General features: G+C 41.7%; 1 protein-coding gene across 2 annotated transcripts; it reads left to right on the plus strand.

Annotated features, from left to right (window-relative positions):
- The first annotated feature begins 1,270 nt into the window (after positions 1–1,270).
- NMRAL1 (NmrA like redox sensor 1) lies at positions 1,271–19,432 on the plus strand. 2 transcript variants are annotated; one of them, XM_043996162.1, is made up of 7 exons: positions 1,271–1,483; positions 8,701–8,873; positions 9,703–9,787; positions 13,084–13,322; positions 15,704–15,953; positions 17,027–17,217; positions 18,960–19,432. In XM_043996162.1, the coding sequence occupies exons 3-7, from the start codon at positions 9,748–9,750 to the stop codon at positions 19,137–19,139; spliced, it is 900 nt and encodes a 299-aa protein (XP_043852097.1). In that variant the 5' UTR covers positions 1,271–1,483; positions 8,701–8,873; positions 9,703–9,747; the 3' UTR covers positions 19,140–19,432. The 2 variants fall into 2 exon arrangements, with proteins under 2 accessions (XP_043852097.1, XP_043852023.1); XM_043996088.1 differs by lacking the exon at positions 8,701–8,873 and having other exon boundaries at positions 1,276–1,483; positions 18,960–19,425.
- Positions 19,433–20,178: the final 746 nt, after the last annotated feature.

Below are 20,178 nucleotides of genomic sequence, written 5' to 3' on the forward strand. Positions count from 1 at the left end.
TGTAGCACCAAAGGTGCCCTTATCTCGTTTGAACAGCTAAATAACATAATTTTGTCCCAAACCCCTCTCCTGTTAAATGCCAGTTCCCAAGACTGTGGGCAACATGTGACCATCAAATTTGTCCTCTAAACTCTATCTCTTCTCTCCAATCCAGACCACACTAAAGTTGGCTCACTGCCCATCCCTGATGGAAGCCCTATATGTCTACGACTGTATAAATATGACATATTTACTCACACTGGGATCCATTGCTCCGAAAAGAGAATAAATCCTCCAGCTGCAACTGTTCACAATAAACTTTGAACATTTATAGAATTTTGTATTACTGCAACACCATTTAACTGAGTGGGGAAAGAGAAGGGACAAGAGGAAGAGAAATAGCTAAATAAAGGGAAAATCAGTAATAACCATACCATATTACTCTTATTACAATACTCTTAAGTGGGAAAGCTTCCTGTGTATCTCTATGTAATTTACAACTCCTGGTTTTAAAGCTCTTGATCATATTAAGGGAAGATGTTTTTGTTCCCATGCTTTTTAACGTTTTTAACTGAATATCAGAAACATGTCACTACATAATAAGAAACAAACCCTGTGAGGTAGGTGTTATTGGAATTAGTGCTTGCATTTTACAGCAAGCTGTAAACGGAAGATCAAAGAGATTATTACCTTACCACAGAAATTCACGATAAGGCTGAGAAATATGAGAAAGACTTGTATGAAGCCCCAAAGACTAAAGAAAGAAAATCATTTTTAAAAATCGCACAATTACAATTCTATAAGACAACTTTATAGGACAACAAACCAGATTTTCTAAATGAACAGCTGTTAATAATTTATTAAAGAAAATGCACACATCTTTCAAAACTACGGAAAGTGTAAGGTTTCAAGTACAATATCATCCCCAATCACACTCTTACGCTGTTTGCATAACTGTTTCAAAGAGCTATACTGAGATTGGGTGTAATTATGAGTTTGTTGGACATAATAGGTCGAAACAAAATTTATCAGTTAAAAAACTGAGTTGGGGATGGGGGGGTGCGGTGGAGATGAGATGGTTGCTCAGTTCTAACGTTATATATTCAATGACTACGTGTAAAATACTCTCTGATAGACGCAACTTCTCAGACCCCAAACACTTCGCAGTAAGAAGCCATGCTTCCAGGCAAAGGATGCTAGAAGTTGACCCAGGCTGGAATGTACCATCTGTGTTAGGAGGGGAGAGGGGTTAGATCTTATCCTGATCCATCTTGGGTACAAAGAACACCTTAATTTTATTCCTTTAAATAGGATATAGATATAGTTAACTAGATTTTACCGCTCGGGCCTCAAGAAGTGAGTGTACGGGGGAGGGGAGAAGTCAAAACTTGACATAGACTTCCTCGTCACCCCCCCCCCAGGTACAATGATTTCTACTCCTCATTTATCTCTCTCCCGAAGTCTGGCTGCTTTAAAAGTCTTCGCTGGAACGCTGGAAGAAGAGGTAATTAATTCTCACTCCCTCGTGGGAGACTCCACAGAAATCGTGGCAGAAAGTAGGAGTACCTCCAGCAGTCAAAGGGTGCATGGCTAGGAGCAGAGCAACAGCTCATTGCCTTGGGGTTGCAGAGACCCTGTCTCCCCAACCCCTGCTCAGAGGTATCTAGAGCCAAGCCTGTGGCCTTGGTAGGAGCAGAGCGAGAATTTGGAGAATTCTCAGCGACTATGCTCAGACTAGGAGAAAGCCGTGACTCGGTGCTGGGGCTGAAAAGGTCATTCTCATGTGGAATGTTAGAGCTGGAAGGGTCATTGGAACAAGGAATGCATAGCCAGCCCACCGCTTTCTATTAGGAGATGGGCAAACAAGCCCCAGAGAGGGACAGCTCCGGAAGGTCACAGGGTCATGTGCCCTGGAATGATGGAAACGGGATGATTTATCAAAGAACTGGAAGGTACTAACATAGAATATTAAAGCCAGAAAGGTCATTAGAACACAATATATATGTTAGGGCAGGAAGGGCCAGCAGAACATGGAATGTTAGTCTTGGAAGGTCTTTAGAACGTGGAATGTTGGGGGCAGCTAGGTGGCCCAGTGGATAAAGCACTGGCCTTGGATTCAGGAAGACCTGAGTTCAAATCCAGCCTCAGACACTTGACACTAGCTGTGTGACCTTGGGCAAGTCAATTAACCCTCATTGCCCCACAAAATTTTTTTTTAATTAAAACAAAAAGAAAAAGAACATGGAATGTTAGAGCTGGAAGATAACAATAGAAAAAAGAATTATAGAGCTAGAAGAGTCAATAGCACATGAAACATTAGAGGTGGAGGGTACAATAGACCAAAGAGAGTTTTTATTTAAATTCCTAGAGATGGAAAGGGTCTTACTGTGAGTGGCAGAGCTGAGGCTCCAACTCAGTCCAGGTTACTCTCTAGCATATACTAATAATGCTTCCTCTGCAGGACCCCTAAAAGGAGTTTGAAAGTGAATGTGCTATGCAACTTATATTAGACTGCTTTCCCTCTTGGGGAGGAGGGAGGGAAGGGAAGGTGGGAGAAAAAAATTTGGAACTAAAAATCCTGTGAAAACAAATGTTGAAAACTATCCTTATATGTAACTGGAAAATAATAAAATACTTTAAAAAAATTTTTTTAAAAAGTGCATGTGCTGGGGTCAGCTAGATGGCGCAGTGGATAGAGCACCAGCCCTGGATTCAGGAGTACCTGGGTTCAGATCCGACCTCAGACACTTGGCACTTGCTAGCTGTGTGACCCTGGGCAAGTCACTTAACCCCCATTTCCCTACAAAAAACCAACCAAACAAAAACCAAATAAATAAAAAGTGCATGTGCTTAGCAGGAGTTATGGTGGTGGACTAAAGATATCTCTAGTGTTCAAGATGAACAAATTCCTTGGGCAGCCCATTTAAACTGGGCTCTAGGGTGTCTTTTCTCCAGTGAAGGAACCAAGGATACTCTTCTTTAACCTTTCCTTTGCTGCTGGACATAGAATCAATTTTGCTACTAGGAGGGATATTAGAGATGCTAGTCCAACCCCTGAATTTTATAATGAAGGAAATGGACTCAGAGACAGGAAGTGACTTGCTCCAGATAACTATTACCAGTACTAACTGGCAGAGTCAAGACCGAAACCCAGGTTTCCTGATTCTAGGGCCATTTTTCTTTCCCCTCTACCAGGGGTTCTTAACCTGGGGTCCAGAACCCAGACTAAGATGTCTGTGGATAGATTTCAGGGGGTCCATGAACTTGGAGGGGGAAAAAAACCTAACTACATCCTTATTTCCCTAACCTCTAGCTGAAATTTGTTATTTCAGGGGCAATGAGGTGGCACAGTGGATAGAGCACCGGCCCTAGAGTCAGGAGGACCTGAGTTCAAATCTGATCTCAGACACTTAATACTTACTAGCTGTGTGACCCTGGGCAAGTCACTTAACCCCAATTGCCTCGCCAAAAACAAAACAAAAAAACAACAAAAAAACAGAAATTTGTTATATTTATCATATTTAACCTTCAGTTATTTAAAAACAGTATTCTGAGGGGCAGCTAGATGGCTCAGTGGATAAAGCACCAGCCCTGGATTCAGGAGAACCTGAGTTCAAATCCAGCCTCAGACACTTAACACTTACTAGCTGTGTGACCCTGGGCAAGTCACTTAACCCCAATTGCCTCACTAAAAAAAAAAAAAAAAAAAAAAACAGTATTCTGAGAAGGGAGCCTTAGGTTTCATCAGACAGATGAAGGGGTCTGTCACATAAAAAATGGTTAAGAACTCCTGCTCTATACCAAGCTGATTTTTCCTATGACTTAAGCATTTACTTATTGCCTCTCCCCTTCCACTTTGTTTTCTGTTTTTGTTTTTGAGGGGCAATGAGGCTTAAGTGACTTGCCCATGGTCACACAGCTAGTAAGTGTCAAGTGTCTGAGGCCAGATTTGAACTCAGGTCCTCCTGAATCCAGGGCCAGCACTCTATCCACTGTGCCACCTAGCTGCCCTCTCCCCTTCCACTTTGCAGGGCCCACTGTAAATCCCAGCCTCAAGTTTTAACCTCCTCTTTGGTGGGCAGATTTGGTGGGCAATTCCTCTTTTCTCTCAAACTCTTAGTGCAGCCTCAACTTCTCCTGGTGCAAGAGAAATGAAAGACCTGTTTTTCCCTTCCTGGGCTATGTTAAAGATAGTTTGCTGGTTAGGGTAAACATCGGGTCACCTAATTCCACTTCCCTCTCCTCCCTGTATTCCCCCTTAACAGGAATATATCACCCTTTGTTGTTGTTCAGTTGTGCCCACCAGACCTCACGGACCATAGCACGCCAGGCCCTTATATCCTCCACGATCTGCTGAAGTCTAAGTTCATGTTCATTTTTTCCATTTCACTATCTATCCATCTCATCCTCTGCTGTCCCCTTCTTCTTTTGCCTTCAGTCTCAGCATTGAAATCTTTTCCATTGAGTTCTGTCTTCTCATTATGTGGCCAAAGTCCTTAAGCTACAGCTTCAGTATTTGTCCTCCCAATCAATAGTCAGAGTAAATTTCTTGAAGTATTGATTGATTTGATCTTAGGGTTGGGGTTTTTTTGTTTGTTTGTTTGTTTTGCAGGGCAATGAGGGTTAAGTGACTTGCCCAGGGTCACACAGCTAGTAAGTGTTAAGTGTCTGAGGTTGGATTTGAACTCAGGTACTCCTGAATTCAAGGCCAGTGCTTTATCCACTGTGCCACCTAGCTGCCCCTACGGTTGGTTTTATTTTAATGTTAAATTTCAAGCCAGCTTTTATACTCTCCTCTTTCATCAAGAGGCTTCTTTTTTTTTTCTTATTCATTATTTTATTATTTTCCAGCTACACATAAGGATAGTTTTCAGTATTGTTTTTTTCCAGTTACATGTAGAAATAGTTTTCAAGATTTGTTTATATAAGATTTCAAATTTCAAATTTTTCTCCCCTCCCTCCCCCCCTCCCCTAGACAGCAGGCAATCTGATATAGGTTAAATATACATAATAACATTAAACATATTTCTGCATTAGTCATATTATATGAGAAGGATCAGAGCACAAAGGAAAAACCTGAAATCAGAAAACCAACAGAATCAAAAACAAAAGAAATAGTATGGTCCAATCAGCGTCCATATCCCACAGTTCCTTTTTTTTTTCCCTCTGGATTTGGAGAGCCTTTTCCATCATGAGTCCTTTGGAACATTCTTGTTCCGTTGGATTGGTGAGAAGATCAAGAGGCTTCTTAATTCTTTACTTCCTGCCATCAGAGTCTGAATATTTGAGATTGTGAATATTTTCCCCAGCAATCTTAATTCCAGATTTTGATTCATCCAGCCTGGTATTTTGCATGATGTACTCTGCATATAAGTTACCTAAGTAAGGTGACAATACACAGCTTTGTTGTACTTCTTTCCCAGTCTTGAACCAATCAGTGGTTTCATATTCAGATCGATTTGTTGCTTCTTGACCTGAATATATATGTTCCTCAGGAGACAAGTAAGATGATCTGGTACTCCCATCTCTTTGAGGACTTGCCACATTTTGTTGTGATCCACACAAAGGCTTTAGTGTAGTCAATTAAAGAGAAGTAAATGTTTTTCTAGAATTCCCTTGCTTTCTCCATAATTCAGCACATATTGGCAATCTGGATTCTAGTTCCTCTGCCTCTTCTAAAACCAGCCTGCTCTTCCAGTAATTCTCAGTTCACATATTGCTGAAGCTTAGCTTGCAGAATCTTAAGCATAGTCTTGCTGACATGTGAAATGATCAGTTGTTTGGTAATTTGCACATTCTTTGGCATGGTCCTTCTTTGGGAGTGGGACATAAACTTTGACCATTTCCAATTCAGTGGCCACTGCTGAGTATTCCCCCTTATTTCTCTCTTAAATGAAAATGGTGTGTGGGATCATTATTGACTAAAGCAATAAAGACTAGTGCTAACAAAAGTTTTCAGTTGGACCTGCCTGCCTCTTGTGATTTCTAATAGATTTCAATGACATTTTGGTTCAGAGTTAATGGTTACAGAAAGATGTGATTGCAGCAAATAAGATCTGCCTCCACAGAGTGGCATCTTAGAACTATGGTAGGTCAGAAGTGGAAAAACCCTTAGAATGGAGAATGTGAGACCTGGAAGAGACCTTAGAACATAGAATGTTAGAACTGGAAGGGGATTGTAAGGCATCATTTAGCTGCTTTCAAGTCAGTAAACATTGATCAGCTGTCTACTGTGTGCAAGTCATTCTGCTAGAGCATACAGTTGCAAAAATGAAGTAAGAGATGATTAGAAATAATTTAATTCAAATTAGAATGTGTCATGTAACTGTCTAGAGAGTTCCAAAGGGTTATAAGTGATTTCAGAAGGGAAAGATGGGCTTCTGAGTAGGGAGAATTAGAGATGTTCTTCTGAAGGATGGGACATAGGTGCTAGGCCTTAAAGGGGAAAAAAAGATTCAGCAGGCAGCTGACCTCTCCCATGTCCTTGTCACATTCCAACTTGAGTTCTGTGTCCTGGGGCCCCACCTACTTCTTTTCTTTTCTTTTCTTTTTTAGTGAGGCAATTGGGGTTAAGTGACTTGCCCAGGGTCACACAGCTAGTAAGTGTTAAGTGTCTGAGGCCGGATTTGGACTCAGGTACTCCTGACTCCAGGGCCGGTGCTCTATCCACTGCGCCACCTAGCTGCCCCTCCACCTACTTCTAATAAGGGAAAGGATGTTCCCTTCAGCAGAGACAAGTCACCAGGACCAGGGGAGGAAGAGTTGGTCACTTGCTAGGAAAGTACTAGTTGAATGGGATTCTTAGGTGTCTTGTGATGATAAAGTTTGGTTTTCTCTCTCAGTTTCTTTCTCCTTGGTTCAGCAGAGGATGGTGAGGAGAAACATAGCTCTTGGGAAGAGGCTTCGGCCTCAGACATTCACTTCTTTTCTAGAATCATTGACAGCTTCAGCTCAGAGGAAAACTCCCTCCCTGTGCTGTCATTCCCCATTTTCTCATCCCCAACCATCCTTTGCAAAGTCCCTATCCCGTGTAACGATTGGAATGACGCCACCTGCTGGATACTTACTGTAGAAGAGTTCTGCCCATGAAGCGAAGGTCTTTGAGGGCAAGACCAGGCATCAGGAAGTGACGCAGACTAGTGGGAGGAGGAAGGAAGAGACTGGCGCTCAGTCTGGCTCTTTCCTTTGGACTCTGGTGGAGAGCGGAGCTAGAAATGTGCTCTCCCTTTAATAGATAGGAATCTAGGCCTTTCTCTCTCTCTCTTTACCAAATTCTTATTCTCCTTAATAAATGCTTAAAAGTCTAACTCTTGCTAAAGCTTATAATTTATTGGCGACCACTCATTAGATATTTTAGACAGACTAGCTAGAATTTTAACCCTTAACACCCGCTATGCACACCACTTCCAGTGTGCTTTCTGGAACCCTGAATCTGTCTGTAACAAACTTTCGTTTGGCCCTCTTCCTCTGACAATCTTTCCTTCTTCTTGGACTTTCAAGAAAACTTTTGTTGTTGTTGTTCAGTCATATTCACTTCTTTATGACCCCATTCGGGATTTTCTTTGCAAAGACACTGGAGTGGTTTGCCATTTCCTCCTCCCGCTCAGATGAGGAAACTGAGGCAAACAGGGTTAAGTGACTTGCCCAGGGTCACAAAGCTAGCAAGTATCTGAGGCCAGATTTGAACTCAGGAAGACTCATCTTCCTGACTTTAGGCCCAGCACTCCATCCAGTGCACCACCTAGCTGCCCATGAGAAAATTGGCTCCCTCCAAAAGTTACACTTCTTACTACCAAGGCCAACCCTTCTATTTGTAAATTTGATCCCATCCCCAGTGGAACTTACCCCATAAAAGTTCTCTTCTTTATCTCAATGACTCATATATTAACTTGTTCCCCATTGCCTACACATATTCCTAGGTCTTCCCTATTTTAAAAAAGTCTAGGGGGAGCTAGGTGGCGCAGTGCATAAAGCACCAGCCCTGGATTCAGGAAGATCTGAGTTCAAATCTGGCCTCAGACACTTGACACTTAGTAGCTGTGTGACCCTGGGCAAGTCACTTAACCCCCATTGCCCCACCAAAAAAAAAGTCTTCATTTGATCTCACCATCACCTCACACTATCATCCTGTATTTTTGTTCCCTTTCACAGCTAAACTCTTAGAAAAAGCCATAGATATTCATCGCCTCCATTTTAATTTACTTCTCAGCTCTTTGCAATCTCTCCACCTTCTTTCTCCCCAAACTGAAACTACTCTCTCCAAAATTACCAATGATTTGTGAATTTATTTTACTAGCTTATCACTCCCTAATTGTGGGTATAACCTAAGGCTCTATCATAAGTCCTCTTCTATTCTTTCTCCTACACACTCCCTTGATAATCTCATGAGCTCATAAAAATGACCATTTCTATGCAGGTGACTTCAGATGACTGATATATAAGTCTTAGTAAGCATTTATTAAGCACCTACTTTATGCCTGACTATGCTAAGGGCTTGAGATACAAGGCAAGGCAAAAGTCAGTGCCTACTCTCAAGGAGAAGTTCATATTCTAATGGAGAAGGTAACATACAAACAAGATATATAAAGGATAAATTGGAAATAATCTCAGAGGAAAGGAACTAACATTGAGAGACCTGATGTTTTCAAGTCATTGTCTTCTGAGTTTGTGTCTTGAGCTTCAGGTTATTTTGTGGTGGTTGTTGTTTTCTCATTTTTCCAGGCTGTGGACTTTATGTTAGAGTTGGGCTCTGTTCACACCTGGGAGGGGATGACTAGCCTGAGCTTCTGCGGTTAGATCTGGGAGTCTGTGGACTTTTGATACTTCCAAGATGGTTCAATCCAGGGAGAATTCCAGTTACTGTCCTCCTGGTCTGCTCTCTGGTCCTTACCCAGGTAGGGCCTCTGCTCCCTTGTGACCACAGACAATATCCACTCCTCTCCACCCTGGAACTGCCACCTGGAATTGGCTGTTGAGTCAACAGGCTATCCAGTGGCACCTAGTCCTGGGCCCAGTGCTAGCACAGGGGTCTTCTGTCATTTTTTCTGACCAGATGTTTAGTCTTCATACTACTCGGTGCTGCTACTGGTGGCGGCAGCGGAGGTGGCAGTGGCAGCTCCAGCTTCAGATCCCACAACTGGTGCTTCAGCCTGCACCCCAGTGTCTACAAGCCAACCTTTCAGTCCTTCTCCTAAGCTGTCCTGGGTTGGAAAAATGAGATACTGTGCCCCTTTTTTATTATCCTCCTCAGAATTTGATTTAAATTGTTTTTTAAAAAGTTGTTTAGTGGGCTGAGTTAGGAGAGTTCAGCAGAAATGCTCAATTCCCTCCTCCATCTTGGCTTTGCCTCCCATCTCAGAGGAAAGGGACTAGCATTAAGGAGGATCAGAAAAGGCTTTTTGTAAAAGGTGATATTGTAGTTGGGAATTGAGGGAAGCCAGGAGGTGGGGCATTAAGAGTGGCTTGCTGGGGCAACTAGGTGGCACAGTGGATAGAGCACTGGCCCTAGAGTCAGGAGTACCTGAGTTCAAATCTGGCCTCAGACACTTAACACTTACTAGCTGTGTGACCCTGGGCAAGTCACTTAACCCCAATTGCCTCACTAAAAACAAAAGAGTGGCTTGCCTAAGGTCCTATAGCCATTTTGTCGTAGAAACAAGACTTGATGCTTTGGGATCTAGTAAATGTTTATTGAATTAAATACCTCATGCTATTTCTTTTCAGACTTCCTAACTTGAGCTCCTGTTTGTTCCTGCTCTGTGACTCTTCATGGCTGACAAGAAACTGGTAGTGGTTTTTGGAGCAACAGGTAAGGGGAGCCATCGAATGTAAGGACTGAAAGAAGATAGATTTTTACAACTGGATGAGACCTTAAAGGGTAAAATTCCCCTCATGTTACAGCAGGGGGAAAGCAACCCTAAAGAGAAGTGACTAACATAAGCCCAATACAGCAAGTCATTGATAAAGCCAAGTCTTGGAATTTCCTGAGTCCTGGGATAGAACTCATAATTCAAGGTGGGCTAGGGGTTGACAACTGTCCTGGACATGCTAGTCAGGAAACACAGATTCTTGACTATTTTGTGGAGTACCTAAAACACTAGGTCCTAAGGCTTTTTTTTTTAGGAAGTTGGGAGAAAAGAATGGACAGATGGAATTCCTTTTCTGTCAAGAATTAAATTCAACAATTCTCAACTATGTGTCTTGCCCTCTATCAGGCATTGTGGGAGACACAAAGAAACGTAAGGAGTGGAATCGTTAAAACTGATGTGTATGGGCTTTAAAAATTATTTTGCTACAAACTTAAGTGAACAAAAATAACTAATCAAAAAAACATACAAAATAGGAAGTGGGGGCGGGGCAGCTAGGTGGCCCTGGTTTCGGGAGTACCTGAGTTCAAATGTTGTTGATACTGTATACAATGTTCTTCTGGTTCTGCTTATTTCACTCAGCATCAGTTCATGTAAATCTTTCCAGGTTTTTCTGAAATCTGCCTGCTCATCATTTCTTACAGCACAATAGTATTGTTACATTCATATACCACAACTTGTTCAGCCAGTTCCCAACTGATGGGCATCCCCTCAGTTTCCTGGTCTTTACCACCACAAAAAGAGCTGCTATAAAAATTTTTGTACATGTGGGTCCTTTCCCCCTTTTTTTTTTTTTAGTGAGGCAATTGGGGTTAAGTGACTTGCCCAGGGTCACATAGCTAGTAAGTGTTAAGTGTCTGAGGCCGGATTTGAACTCAGGTACTCCTGATTCCAGGGCCGGTGCTCTATCCACTGCGCCACCTAGCTGCCCCTCCTTTCCCCTTTTTAATGATCTCTTTGGGATTCAGAACTAGTAGTAGTATTTTCTGGGTCAAAGGGTATGCATAATTTGGAATTATGCCCAAAGGGCGATAAAGCTGTGCATACCCTTTGACCCAGCAATACCACTTTTGGGTCTTTTTCCCAAAGAAATCATGGAAAGGGGAAAGGGACCCACATGTACAAAAATATTTATAGCTGCTCTTTACATGGTGGCAAGGAATTGGAAGTTGAGGGGGTGCCCATCAATTGGGGAATGGCTGGACAAGTTGTGGTATATGAATACAATGGAATACTATTGTGCTGTAAGAAATGATGAGCAAGAGGAGTTCAGAGAAACCTGGAGGGTCTTGCATGAGCTGATGATGAGTGAGATGAGCAGAACCAGAAGAACATTGTACACAGTATCATCAACATTGAGTGTTGATCTACTGTGATGGACTATATTCTTCTTACCAATGCAATGGCACAGAAGAGTTCCAGGGAACTTGTGATAGAAGAGGATCTCCAAATCCAAGGAAAAAAAAAAAAAGAACTGTGGAGTATAGATGCTGAATGAACCATACTATTTCTTTTGTTTTTGATGCTGTTGTTTTTTTCTATTTTGAGGTTTTTCATCATTGCTCTGATTCTTTCTCTTATAACATGACTAATGCAGAAATAAGATTAATGTTATTATGTGTATATATATAACCTATATCAGATTACCTGCTGTCTAGGGGAGGGGGGAGGGAGGGAGAAAAATCTGAAATTGTAAAGCTTGTATAAACAAAAGTTGAGAACTATCTTTACATGTAACAGAAAAAAATAAAATACTTTTTTAATTAAAAAAAAAGGGTATGCATAGTTTTATAGCCTTTTGGGCATAGTTCCAAATTGCTTTCCAGAGTGGGTGGATCAGTTCACAACTCCACCAACAATGCATTAATGTCCCAATTTCCCCCCCATCTTTTCCAATATTTATCATTTTCCTTTTCTGTGATATTAGCCAATCTGATAAGTATGAGGTGCTACCTCAGAATTGTTTTTTTTTTTTGTTTGTTTTTTAGTGAGGCAATTGGGGTTAAGTGACTTGCCCAGGGTCACACAGCTAGTAAGTGTTAAGTATCTGAGGCCAGATTTGAACTCAGGTATTCCTGACTCCAGGGTTGGTGCTCTATCCACTGTGCCACCTAGCTGCCCCTCAGAATTGTTTTAATCTGCATTTCTCTAATCAATAGTAATTTAGAGCATTTTTTCATGACTATAGATAGCTTTATTTTCTTCATCTGAAAACTGCCTTATCATATCCTTTGACCATTTAGCAATTGAGGAATGACTTGTATTCTTATAAATTTGACTCAGATCCTTTATATATTTGAGAAATGAAGCCTTAATCAGAAACATTTGCTATAAAAATTATTTCCCATCTTTCTGCTTTCCTTCTGATATTGGTTGTGTTGGTTTTATTTGTGTAAAACCTTGTACTCAAAATTATTCATTTTGCATTTCACAATATTCTCTATCTCTTCTTTGGGCATAAATTCTTCCCTTCTCCATAGATCTGACAGGTAAACAATTCCTTGCTTTCCTAATTTGCTTATGGTATCACCCTTTATGTCTAAATCATGTGTCCATTTTGATCTTATCTTGGTATATGGTATGAAGTCTATACCTGGTTTCTGCCAGAGTTCTGGCTTCCTTTAAGCACCAACAAAAATCCCATCTGTTGCTGGAAGCCCTCTCCTACCCCTCTTACTTCTAGTGCCTTCTTTTGTTAAATATCTCTTATTTATCTCATATATAACACTCTTTGCATGTATTTGCTTACATGCCTCTGTTAGATTGTAGGTATCATGAGATCAGGGACTATCTTTTGCCTCTTTTTGTATCCTCTGTGCTTAGTACAATGCCTGGCACATAGTAGGCACTTAATACATGTTCATTGATTAATATCATGGTTTCAGAGAGAAACAACAAAAAAATAGTAATACCTTTTGTCTTTTTTTCTCAATCACTTTATTTTAACTTCTTTTTCATTTCAAATTTTTTTTCAATTACATATATACAACATTTTACCATTCATTTTTTTTAAAGTTTTGAGTTCCAAATTTTCTCCTACCCCGCATTGAGAAGGCGATTTGATATAGATTCCGCATGTGCAGTCAGGCAAAAAATATTTCCATATTGGTCATGTTGTGAAATAAAACATTAGTCTTTGCCTTTTGAAGGGGCTTATTCTAGGAGATGGGAGTTTTAGGGTAATGGGTTTAGCTTGAGATAGAACTTCAAAGAAGGGCTGTCTGATTTTTTTCCTCAGGTGCCCAAGGCGGCTCAGTTGCCAAGACTCTCCTAGAAGATGGGACCTTCAGAGTTCGTGTGGTGACTCGAAACCCCCAGCAAAAAGCTGCAAAACATCTGAGGCATCAAGGGGCAGAGGTGGTGCAAGGAGATCAGGATGATGAGAAGAGCCTGGAGCCAGCCCTGGCAGGGGCCTATGCAGCTTTCATTGTGACCAACTTCTGGGAGAATCTCAACCAGGAGCAGGAGATTAAACAGGTGGAGATGAAATTGCCCTCAGTTTGCCTATCCATCCAGCTTGAAGTCCATTATGATTCAATTTAACACACATTTATTAAGTGCTTACTCTATATAGGAAAATAAATGTGGTCTCTGGCCTCAGTGAAGCTGTACTCTGTAGGAGGTGAGGGGAGCAGGGAAACAACTGTGCAAATACAAGTGTGTAGAAGATCTTTTTCTTTTTCTTGTGAGGTTAGGTGACGCTCAGGGTCACATAGCTAGTAGGTGTTAAATGTCTGAGGCCGGATTTGAACTCAGGTCCTCCTGACTCCAGGGCCGGTGCTCTATCCACTGTGCCACCTAGCTGCCCCATGTGTAGAAGATCATTTGAAAGGGGGAAAAATCTTAAGCACCAAACTATCAGAAGAGGCTTCTCTTAAGAGGTGATGTATCCAAACACTAAACTCATTATCTTTTCCCCAAAACCTTCCCCTCTCCCCAACTTCTTTATTACCATCCAGGGTACCACCATCTTCTGAGTCTTTCAGGTTCCAAACCTAGGTGTCATCTTTAAGTCCCGACTCTTGTCATCTCCCATTTATAATCTGTTGCTAATTCCTCTTGTTTCTACCTTTATAACATCTCTCCCATTTGACCTTTTCTTTCTCTTGACACTGCTACCACCCTGCTGCAGGCCCTCATCACCTCACACCTGGACCACATTTGAACTCAGAGCCTCCTGATTCTAGGGCATCTGAGCTGAACCTTGAAGGAAGCTAAGAATTTATAAAGAAAAAAAAAAAGCTGAGGAAGAATAATCTATCACATCTGTATAGCTCTTTACAATTTAAAAAGCTTCCTTTTTTTTTTTACATTCTTAAAATATTTTTGATTTTCTTTTTTTTACAATCACCTATACTTCTCAATACATTCCTTGCCCTGCACCTCCTCTTCCCCCTTGTAGTGAATAAAATTGCAACAAGGGTATAGTTTTCTCCAGGGCAAGATATCATTTTAATAATAGCAACATGTAAACTGTTAGCAAAATGGGTCATGCTGGCACCTCAGCAAAAGTAGATGACCTATGATCAATTTATTATTAAGGCTAGGGTGTATGGCTTTCGTGTCTTGTCTTTCTGCCTCTGTCTGCCTTCCCCTCTTTCTTTCTCTTTCTGTCTCTCCCCCACCCCCATGATGGCAGACAGGGTCTTTTAAACCTTGGTGTGTCTCTCTTCTGTTTGGCCTGACAGACCTCCCAAATTCGTTCGTGGGTTGGCCTTCAAGTATGGATGATCACAGCCCTCTATGACAATTAAGGAATTATAATTGCTTGGTATGTGTCAACTGCCTCTAATAGTCTTGGCTAGAAAACAAAACCACCTCACTCAGGATCCGCCAGGTTAGCCTTCTCCTTGGAGACTAAGTCACCCCTAACTTTGACATGGAACAAGCCAAGGACAGGAGAGGGACAGGAGAGTCCTAGAACATGTTAGAAATGGCTACACTAGGATCTCGGATGGAGCTGAGGAAAAAAAACTGATGCCAGGGTGGAAATTCCCGAAGCATTCTTCTCTCTAGTTCTGGAAGGCCTTGGCTCCTTCCACTTTAGCTCAGTCATTCCCCTACTTTAAAGATTTCCTAACATTCCCCACTCTATGAAACACTCCTAAATAGATTAGAGCAAAATGCTGACTGTTATCCACGGATCTTTTTGTTTATCTTTAAATAGAGAGGTTTTTAATCTGGGGTCCACCAATATTCAGTGGGTCTGTAGAGATTTCAGGGGTTCCATGAACTATAATGGGGAAAAAATTTAAAATTTTTATTACATTTGGTTCCCTTTGTAATCTTCTGTATTTCATTGTATGCATTTAAAAACATTATTCTGAGAAGAGGTCCCTAGGCTTCAACAGACTGCTAAAGGGAGTTTCCAACACATACATTCTCTCTCTCTCCCAAAAGGTTAAGAACCTCTGCTTTAATGGAACCAGAAATAATGCAGTTTTTTCTTTACTCCAGTTTGCATTTGAAAGAGGAATTTAATCTCTTTTTTGTTCCAGAGGACAACTAGGGCCAATTGGTAGGGGTTAAAAGAGCCAGATTTCTGCCCAGGATGAGTAAGAACATTCAATAGTAGTCCAATGGAAAAGGCTGCCTTGGGAAGGAGTGAGCCTTCCATCAGACATGTGGATGATTCTGCAACCATTCCATTTTGGGGACTTGTGTATTAGGTTTATTTGTGTATGTACTGTATCTCCCTAAGTATGGATAAGCTCCTTAAGGACAGGGACTGTTTGTCATTGCCTTGCCGAGTGGTTTGCCCAAAGTAGGACATTTGATAAATGAGTAGACAGATGTTACAGTGTGTGTTGAATGAATTCTGTGATTCCTAATTTGTGAGAATATGATCTCTTCTATAGGGTAAACTCCTGGCTGATCTGTCCAAACGCCTGGGCTTGAGTTATGTGGTCTACAGTGGACTGGAGAATGTGAAGAAGCTGACAGGTGGCCGGCTGATAGCCAGGCACTTTGATGGCAAAGGGGAGGTTGAGGAATACTTCCGGGCTTTGGGTGTACCAATGATCAGTGTCCGGCTGCCCTGCTACTTTGAAAACCTTCTCACCTACTTCCTACCCCAGAAAGCCCCTGATGGAAATGGCTACTTGCTGAGTGAGTGTGTTTTCATGTGCTCTCTCTTTCAATGACTTGTCACACACAGCCAGGCGCTCTTCCCACCACCAAGTTCTTTTTTTCTTTATTTTTTCTTTTCTTTTTTTTTTTGCGGGGCAATGGGGGTTAAGTGACTTGCCCAGAGTCACACATCTAGTAAGTGTCAAGTGTCTGAAGCCGGATTTGAACTCAGGTACTCCTGGATCCAGGGCTGGTGCTTTATCCACTGCGCCACCTAGCTGCCCCCTTTTTTTTTTCTTTTTAACCACTGTGTGGTGAGAAAAGATTTAATGTCATAATGTGGAACATGAGAGGCAGCATGACACTGGAGAGGGAACCAAGCTCGGAGCCAGGAAGACCTGAATACAAATCCCATCCCTGACACATTGTGACCCTGGACAAGTTGATCTTTCAGTGGCAATGCAATTAATTCTCTTAAGACCATAAGCAGCATAAGAGCTGCCTTGATATAAGGGTGTTTGATAACCAGAAGGATCAAAAATCCTTTGTTCTGTAGATGTGCCAACCACTTGAGCCTTCAGTCTGGCACATGGCACATAAAACAGCTCCGCCTTGACAAAAAATGGCATTAGACTTAAAACATAGTGTTAAAATTGCTCAAAACAGTGGTAGGAGTGAGCAGAGCTGGGAGGACATTGTGCATAGTGACAGCAGTATTGTTCAATGAGCAAATGTGAATGATTTAACCACTCTCAGCAATGCAGTGATCCAAGAAAATCCCAAGGGACTAATGACAAAGCTTACTATCTACCCCCATAGAAAGAACTGATTAAAAAAGCCCCTATGGATTATACATATATAACCTGGCTGCTGTCTCATGGAGGTGGGAGGAAAGGGAGAGAGGAAAGGAGAAAAATGTGGAATTCTAAATCTTGTGAAAATGTATGTTGAAAACTACCTTTACGTGTAACTGGAACAAAATAAATGTTTGTTGTAAAAAAAAAAATTTAAAACAAACAAACAAAAAAAACCCCAAACCAGTCTGGTAGGGAGAACAGAACTGTTTCTCCCACCCACCATCTGTGGGTCTTATTTTCTCTTCCCCTTTGAAGGTCTGCCCATGGGTGATGTCCCGATGGATGGAATGTCAGTGGCCGACCTGGGTCCTGTGGTGCTCAGCCTGCTGAAGTCCCCAGAAGGTTATGTGGGTCGAAACATTGGGCTTAGCACCTGCAAGCACACAGCCACAGAATATGCCTCCCTTCTCTCTCAATACACTGGGAAGACTGTCCATGATGCCAAGGTAGGAAGATCCCTGAGGCCTGAGAACACAGGATCAGAGATTTAGAGCTGAGAGGAGCATTAAGAGCCAACTCAAGTGGGGTGATTTCTGTAAGGTCACACAGGTAATTGATGGAAAAGTCAGATTTAAACCCAAGCCCTTTAGCCCCAAATTCAGCCCTCCTGCTACACCATGCTGCACCTTCTCAAAGGGGGACAGTCTGACATCAGTGTTTGGAAGCTGATGTTAATGATAATGGCTCACATTTATGAGATGTTTTATAATGTACAGAGCACCTTTTCTTGCAACAGTCCCACAAGGTAGGTGGTACAAGTATCATTGTCCCCATTTTATACATGAGAAAACAGAGATGTGAACTCCCTATCTTATAGCTAATCATGACAAAGTAAGGCTATGAGTACAGGTCATCCCCAGCCCTGTTTCTGGTCCCTTTGTGTATCCATAAGCGTATCTCCATGACAGGAGTTCTTAACCTGGGGTGCATGAACTTGATTTTTATTTATTTTTTTAGTGAGGCAATTGGGGTTAAGTGACTTGCCCAGGGTCACACAGTAAGTGTTAAGTGTCTGAGGCCGGATTTGAACTCAGGTACTCCTGACTCCAGAGCCGGTGCTCTATCTACTGCGCCACCTAGCTGCCCCCTGAACTTGATTAAAAAAAAAATTTTGATACTTATGTTTTAACATAATTGGTTTTCTTTGTAATCCTATGTTTTATATGTTTAATTCTCATTATTTGTTTGCTTGTTTGTTGATAATTTTTCTTTTTCCATTTTGAGCCTGGGTCTCCTTATTCAGGCTTGGAAGTGTACCACTCACTCAGAAGCCCAATCCCAGCGCAGAAGTAATGACCCATTCTCCTTATGCCCTCAGCAGCCTGGTGTAAACCCCCCCAACTTGGGGGGGGGTGTTTGACCACATTATTGATGCCACTTAGTGTGAACACCTGAGTGGCCTTAGGCCTCCTGAACTCAATCCACCAGCCTAAGCCTCCTGCAGTAACAGGATTAAAATCATGTACCACCCACCACACCAGGCTTTCTGCGGTAAAATCCTCAGGACAGCTTTAATTATAATTCACTTTCACTGACAGCTTCCAAAAAGCTAGACAAGTGGGGAGAGGTGCAAAGCTTATATAGACTGTAAAGGTAGATTAATGAAATGTTATAGATGTAGAGATTGATCATGTGAATGATAGGCTCTCTGATCCTGAGATTCTAAGGTTGTAAAATGCAGAAGAGGAAATATTCTTCTTAAAGCCTGAATCTGAATGAGCTTTTGTCAGTTATTTTAAAAAGACAAGAAAAGAAAGAAAAACCTCTGGCTACATCTTGACAATGTAACAATTGGAATGACACCACCTGCTGGAGACTTGCTGTAGAAAAGCCATGAGAAGAAGGTCTCTGAGGGCAAGACCATGCGTCTTTTCTTTGGCGTCAGGAAGTGATGTTTGTTTGTGGGAGAAAGAAGGCGGAGGCTGGCACTCTGACTCGCTCTTTTCGTGTGGACTCTGGTGGAAAGCGGAGCTAGGAATGCTCTCTTCCTTTAATAGGTAGAAGAATCTAGGCCTTTCTCTCTCTTTACCAAATTCTTATTCTCCTTAACAAATGCTTAAAAGTCTAACTCTTGCAAAAGCTTATAATTTATTGGTGACCACTCATTAGATATTTTAGACAGACTAGCTAGAATTTTAGCCCTTAACAACAAGGTGCTGACTTTCATGGGTTGTATCTCTATTGGCAGACTTCACCAGAGGATTATGAGAAGCTTGGCTTCCCCGGGGCACAGGACCTGGCCAACATGTTCCGCTTCTACACCATGAATCCAGACCGCGATGTGGAGCTGACCTTGAAACTCAACCCCAAGGCCAGAACTCTGGAACAGTGGTTAGAGCAGCACAAAGAAGCTTTTGCAGACCTGTGAATACTTCTACTGCTGCATTCCTACCAGACCCAGAATCTTAGCAGTTAGCTCCTGCAAGCTTGTTTTGTTTTGTTAATTGTTTTAAGGCCATTGTACTTACCTGTAGTTTCTAAAATAAAATACTTTGTTTCTATTCTGGAGCTCCAACCAAACTTGTAGCAGACATGGTTAAAATTCTAGCTAGGAACAGCTGGTTGGAATTGTAGCATGAGAGTGAGGAGTAGAGGATGGCTCAGGTTGTGATCCTGGGTGCTGATGGTCTTAACAGAATTATGCAGGTTTGAAGGAGTGGGTTTTGGGGAAAAGATAACTAATTCTCTTTTTAATGTGTTGAATTTTAGATGCTTATGGAACCCTCAAGTAGAGATAGGCTGCCAGCCATTAGAGATGAAGGGAAGAGGGCTGAATATGTAGCTCTGGGAAGTGGCCCTGGGTTCAGGTCCAGTCTCAGACACTTGACACTTACTAGCTGCATGACCCTGGGCAAGTCACTTGCCCCTCATTGCCCTGCAAAAAAAAAAAAAAAAAGGAAAAGTAAGCTATACATAGTGATCTGTAGTTTTGTGTTATTCAGTTGTTTGTCATGTCTGACTCTCCATAATCCCATCTGGGGCTTTCTTGGCAAAGATACTGAAGTGGTTTGCCATTTCCTCCATTTTACAGATGAATAAACTGAGGCAAACAGGGTTAAGTGACTTGCCCAGGGTCACATAGCTAGTAAGTGTCTGAGGTTGGATCAGAACTCATAAAGATGAGTCTTCCTGATTCCTAACCCAATACTCTATCCACTGCATCATCTGCTATGTATATGGAAATGTCTATATTATTCAGTGTTTGTTAAAGTTCAGAATTTTTTTTAAAAAATGGTTGAGGAATTCCAGGAATCTGACAGAGGAAATATAACAGAGAGCATCTAGGTGTGGCCATTTGAGGGTAGAAACAAAAATGATGTCATGAATATACTACATATCACTTGGAGAAAAGTGTTTGAAGTTTGGAAGACAGATCACAAGTCTGGCATGGATATATGATATAATAA

The sequence above is a fragment of the Dromiciops gliroides genome, chromosome 1 (assembly GCF_019393635.1).
Source record: "Dromiciops gliroides isolate mDroGli1 chromosome 1, mDroGli1.pri, whole genome shotgun sequence".
Taxonomy (NCBI): domain Eukaryota; kingdom Metazoa; phylum Chordata; class Mammalia; order Microbiotheria; family Microbiotheriidae; genus Dromiciops; species Dromiciops gliroides.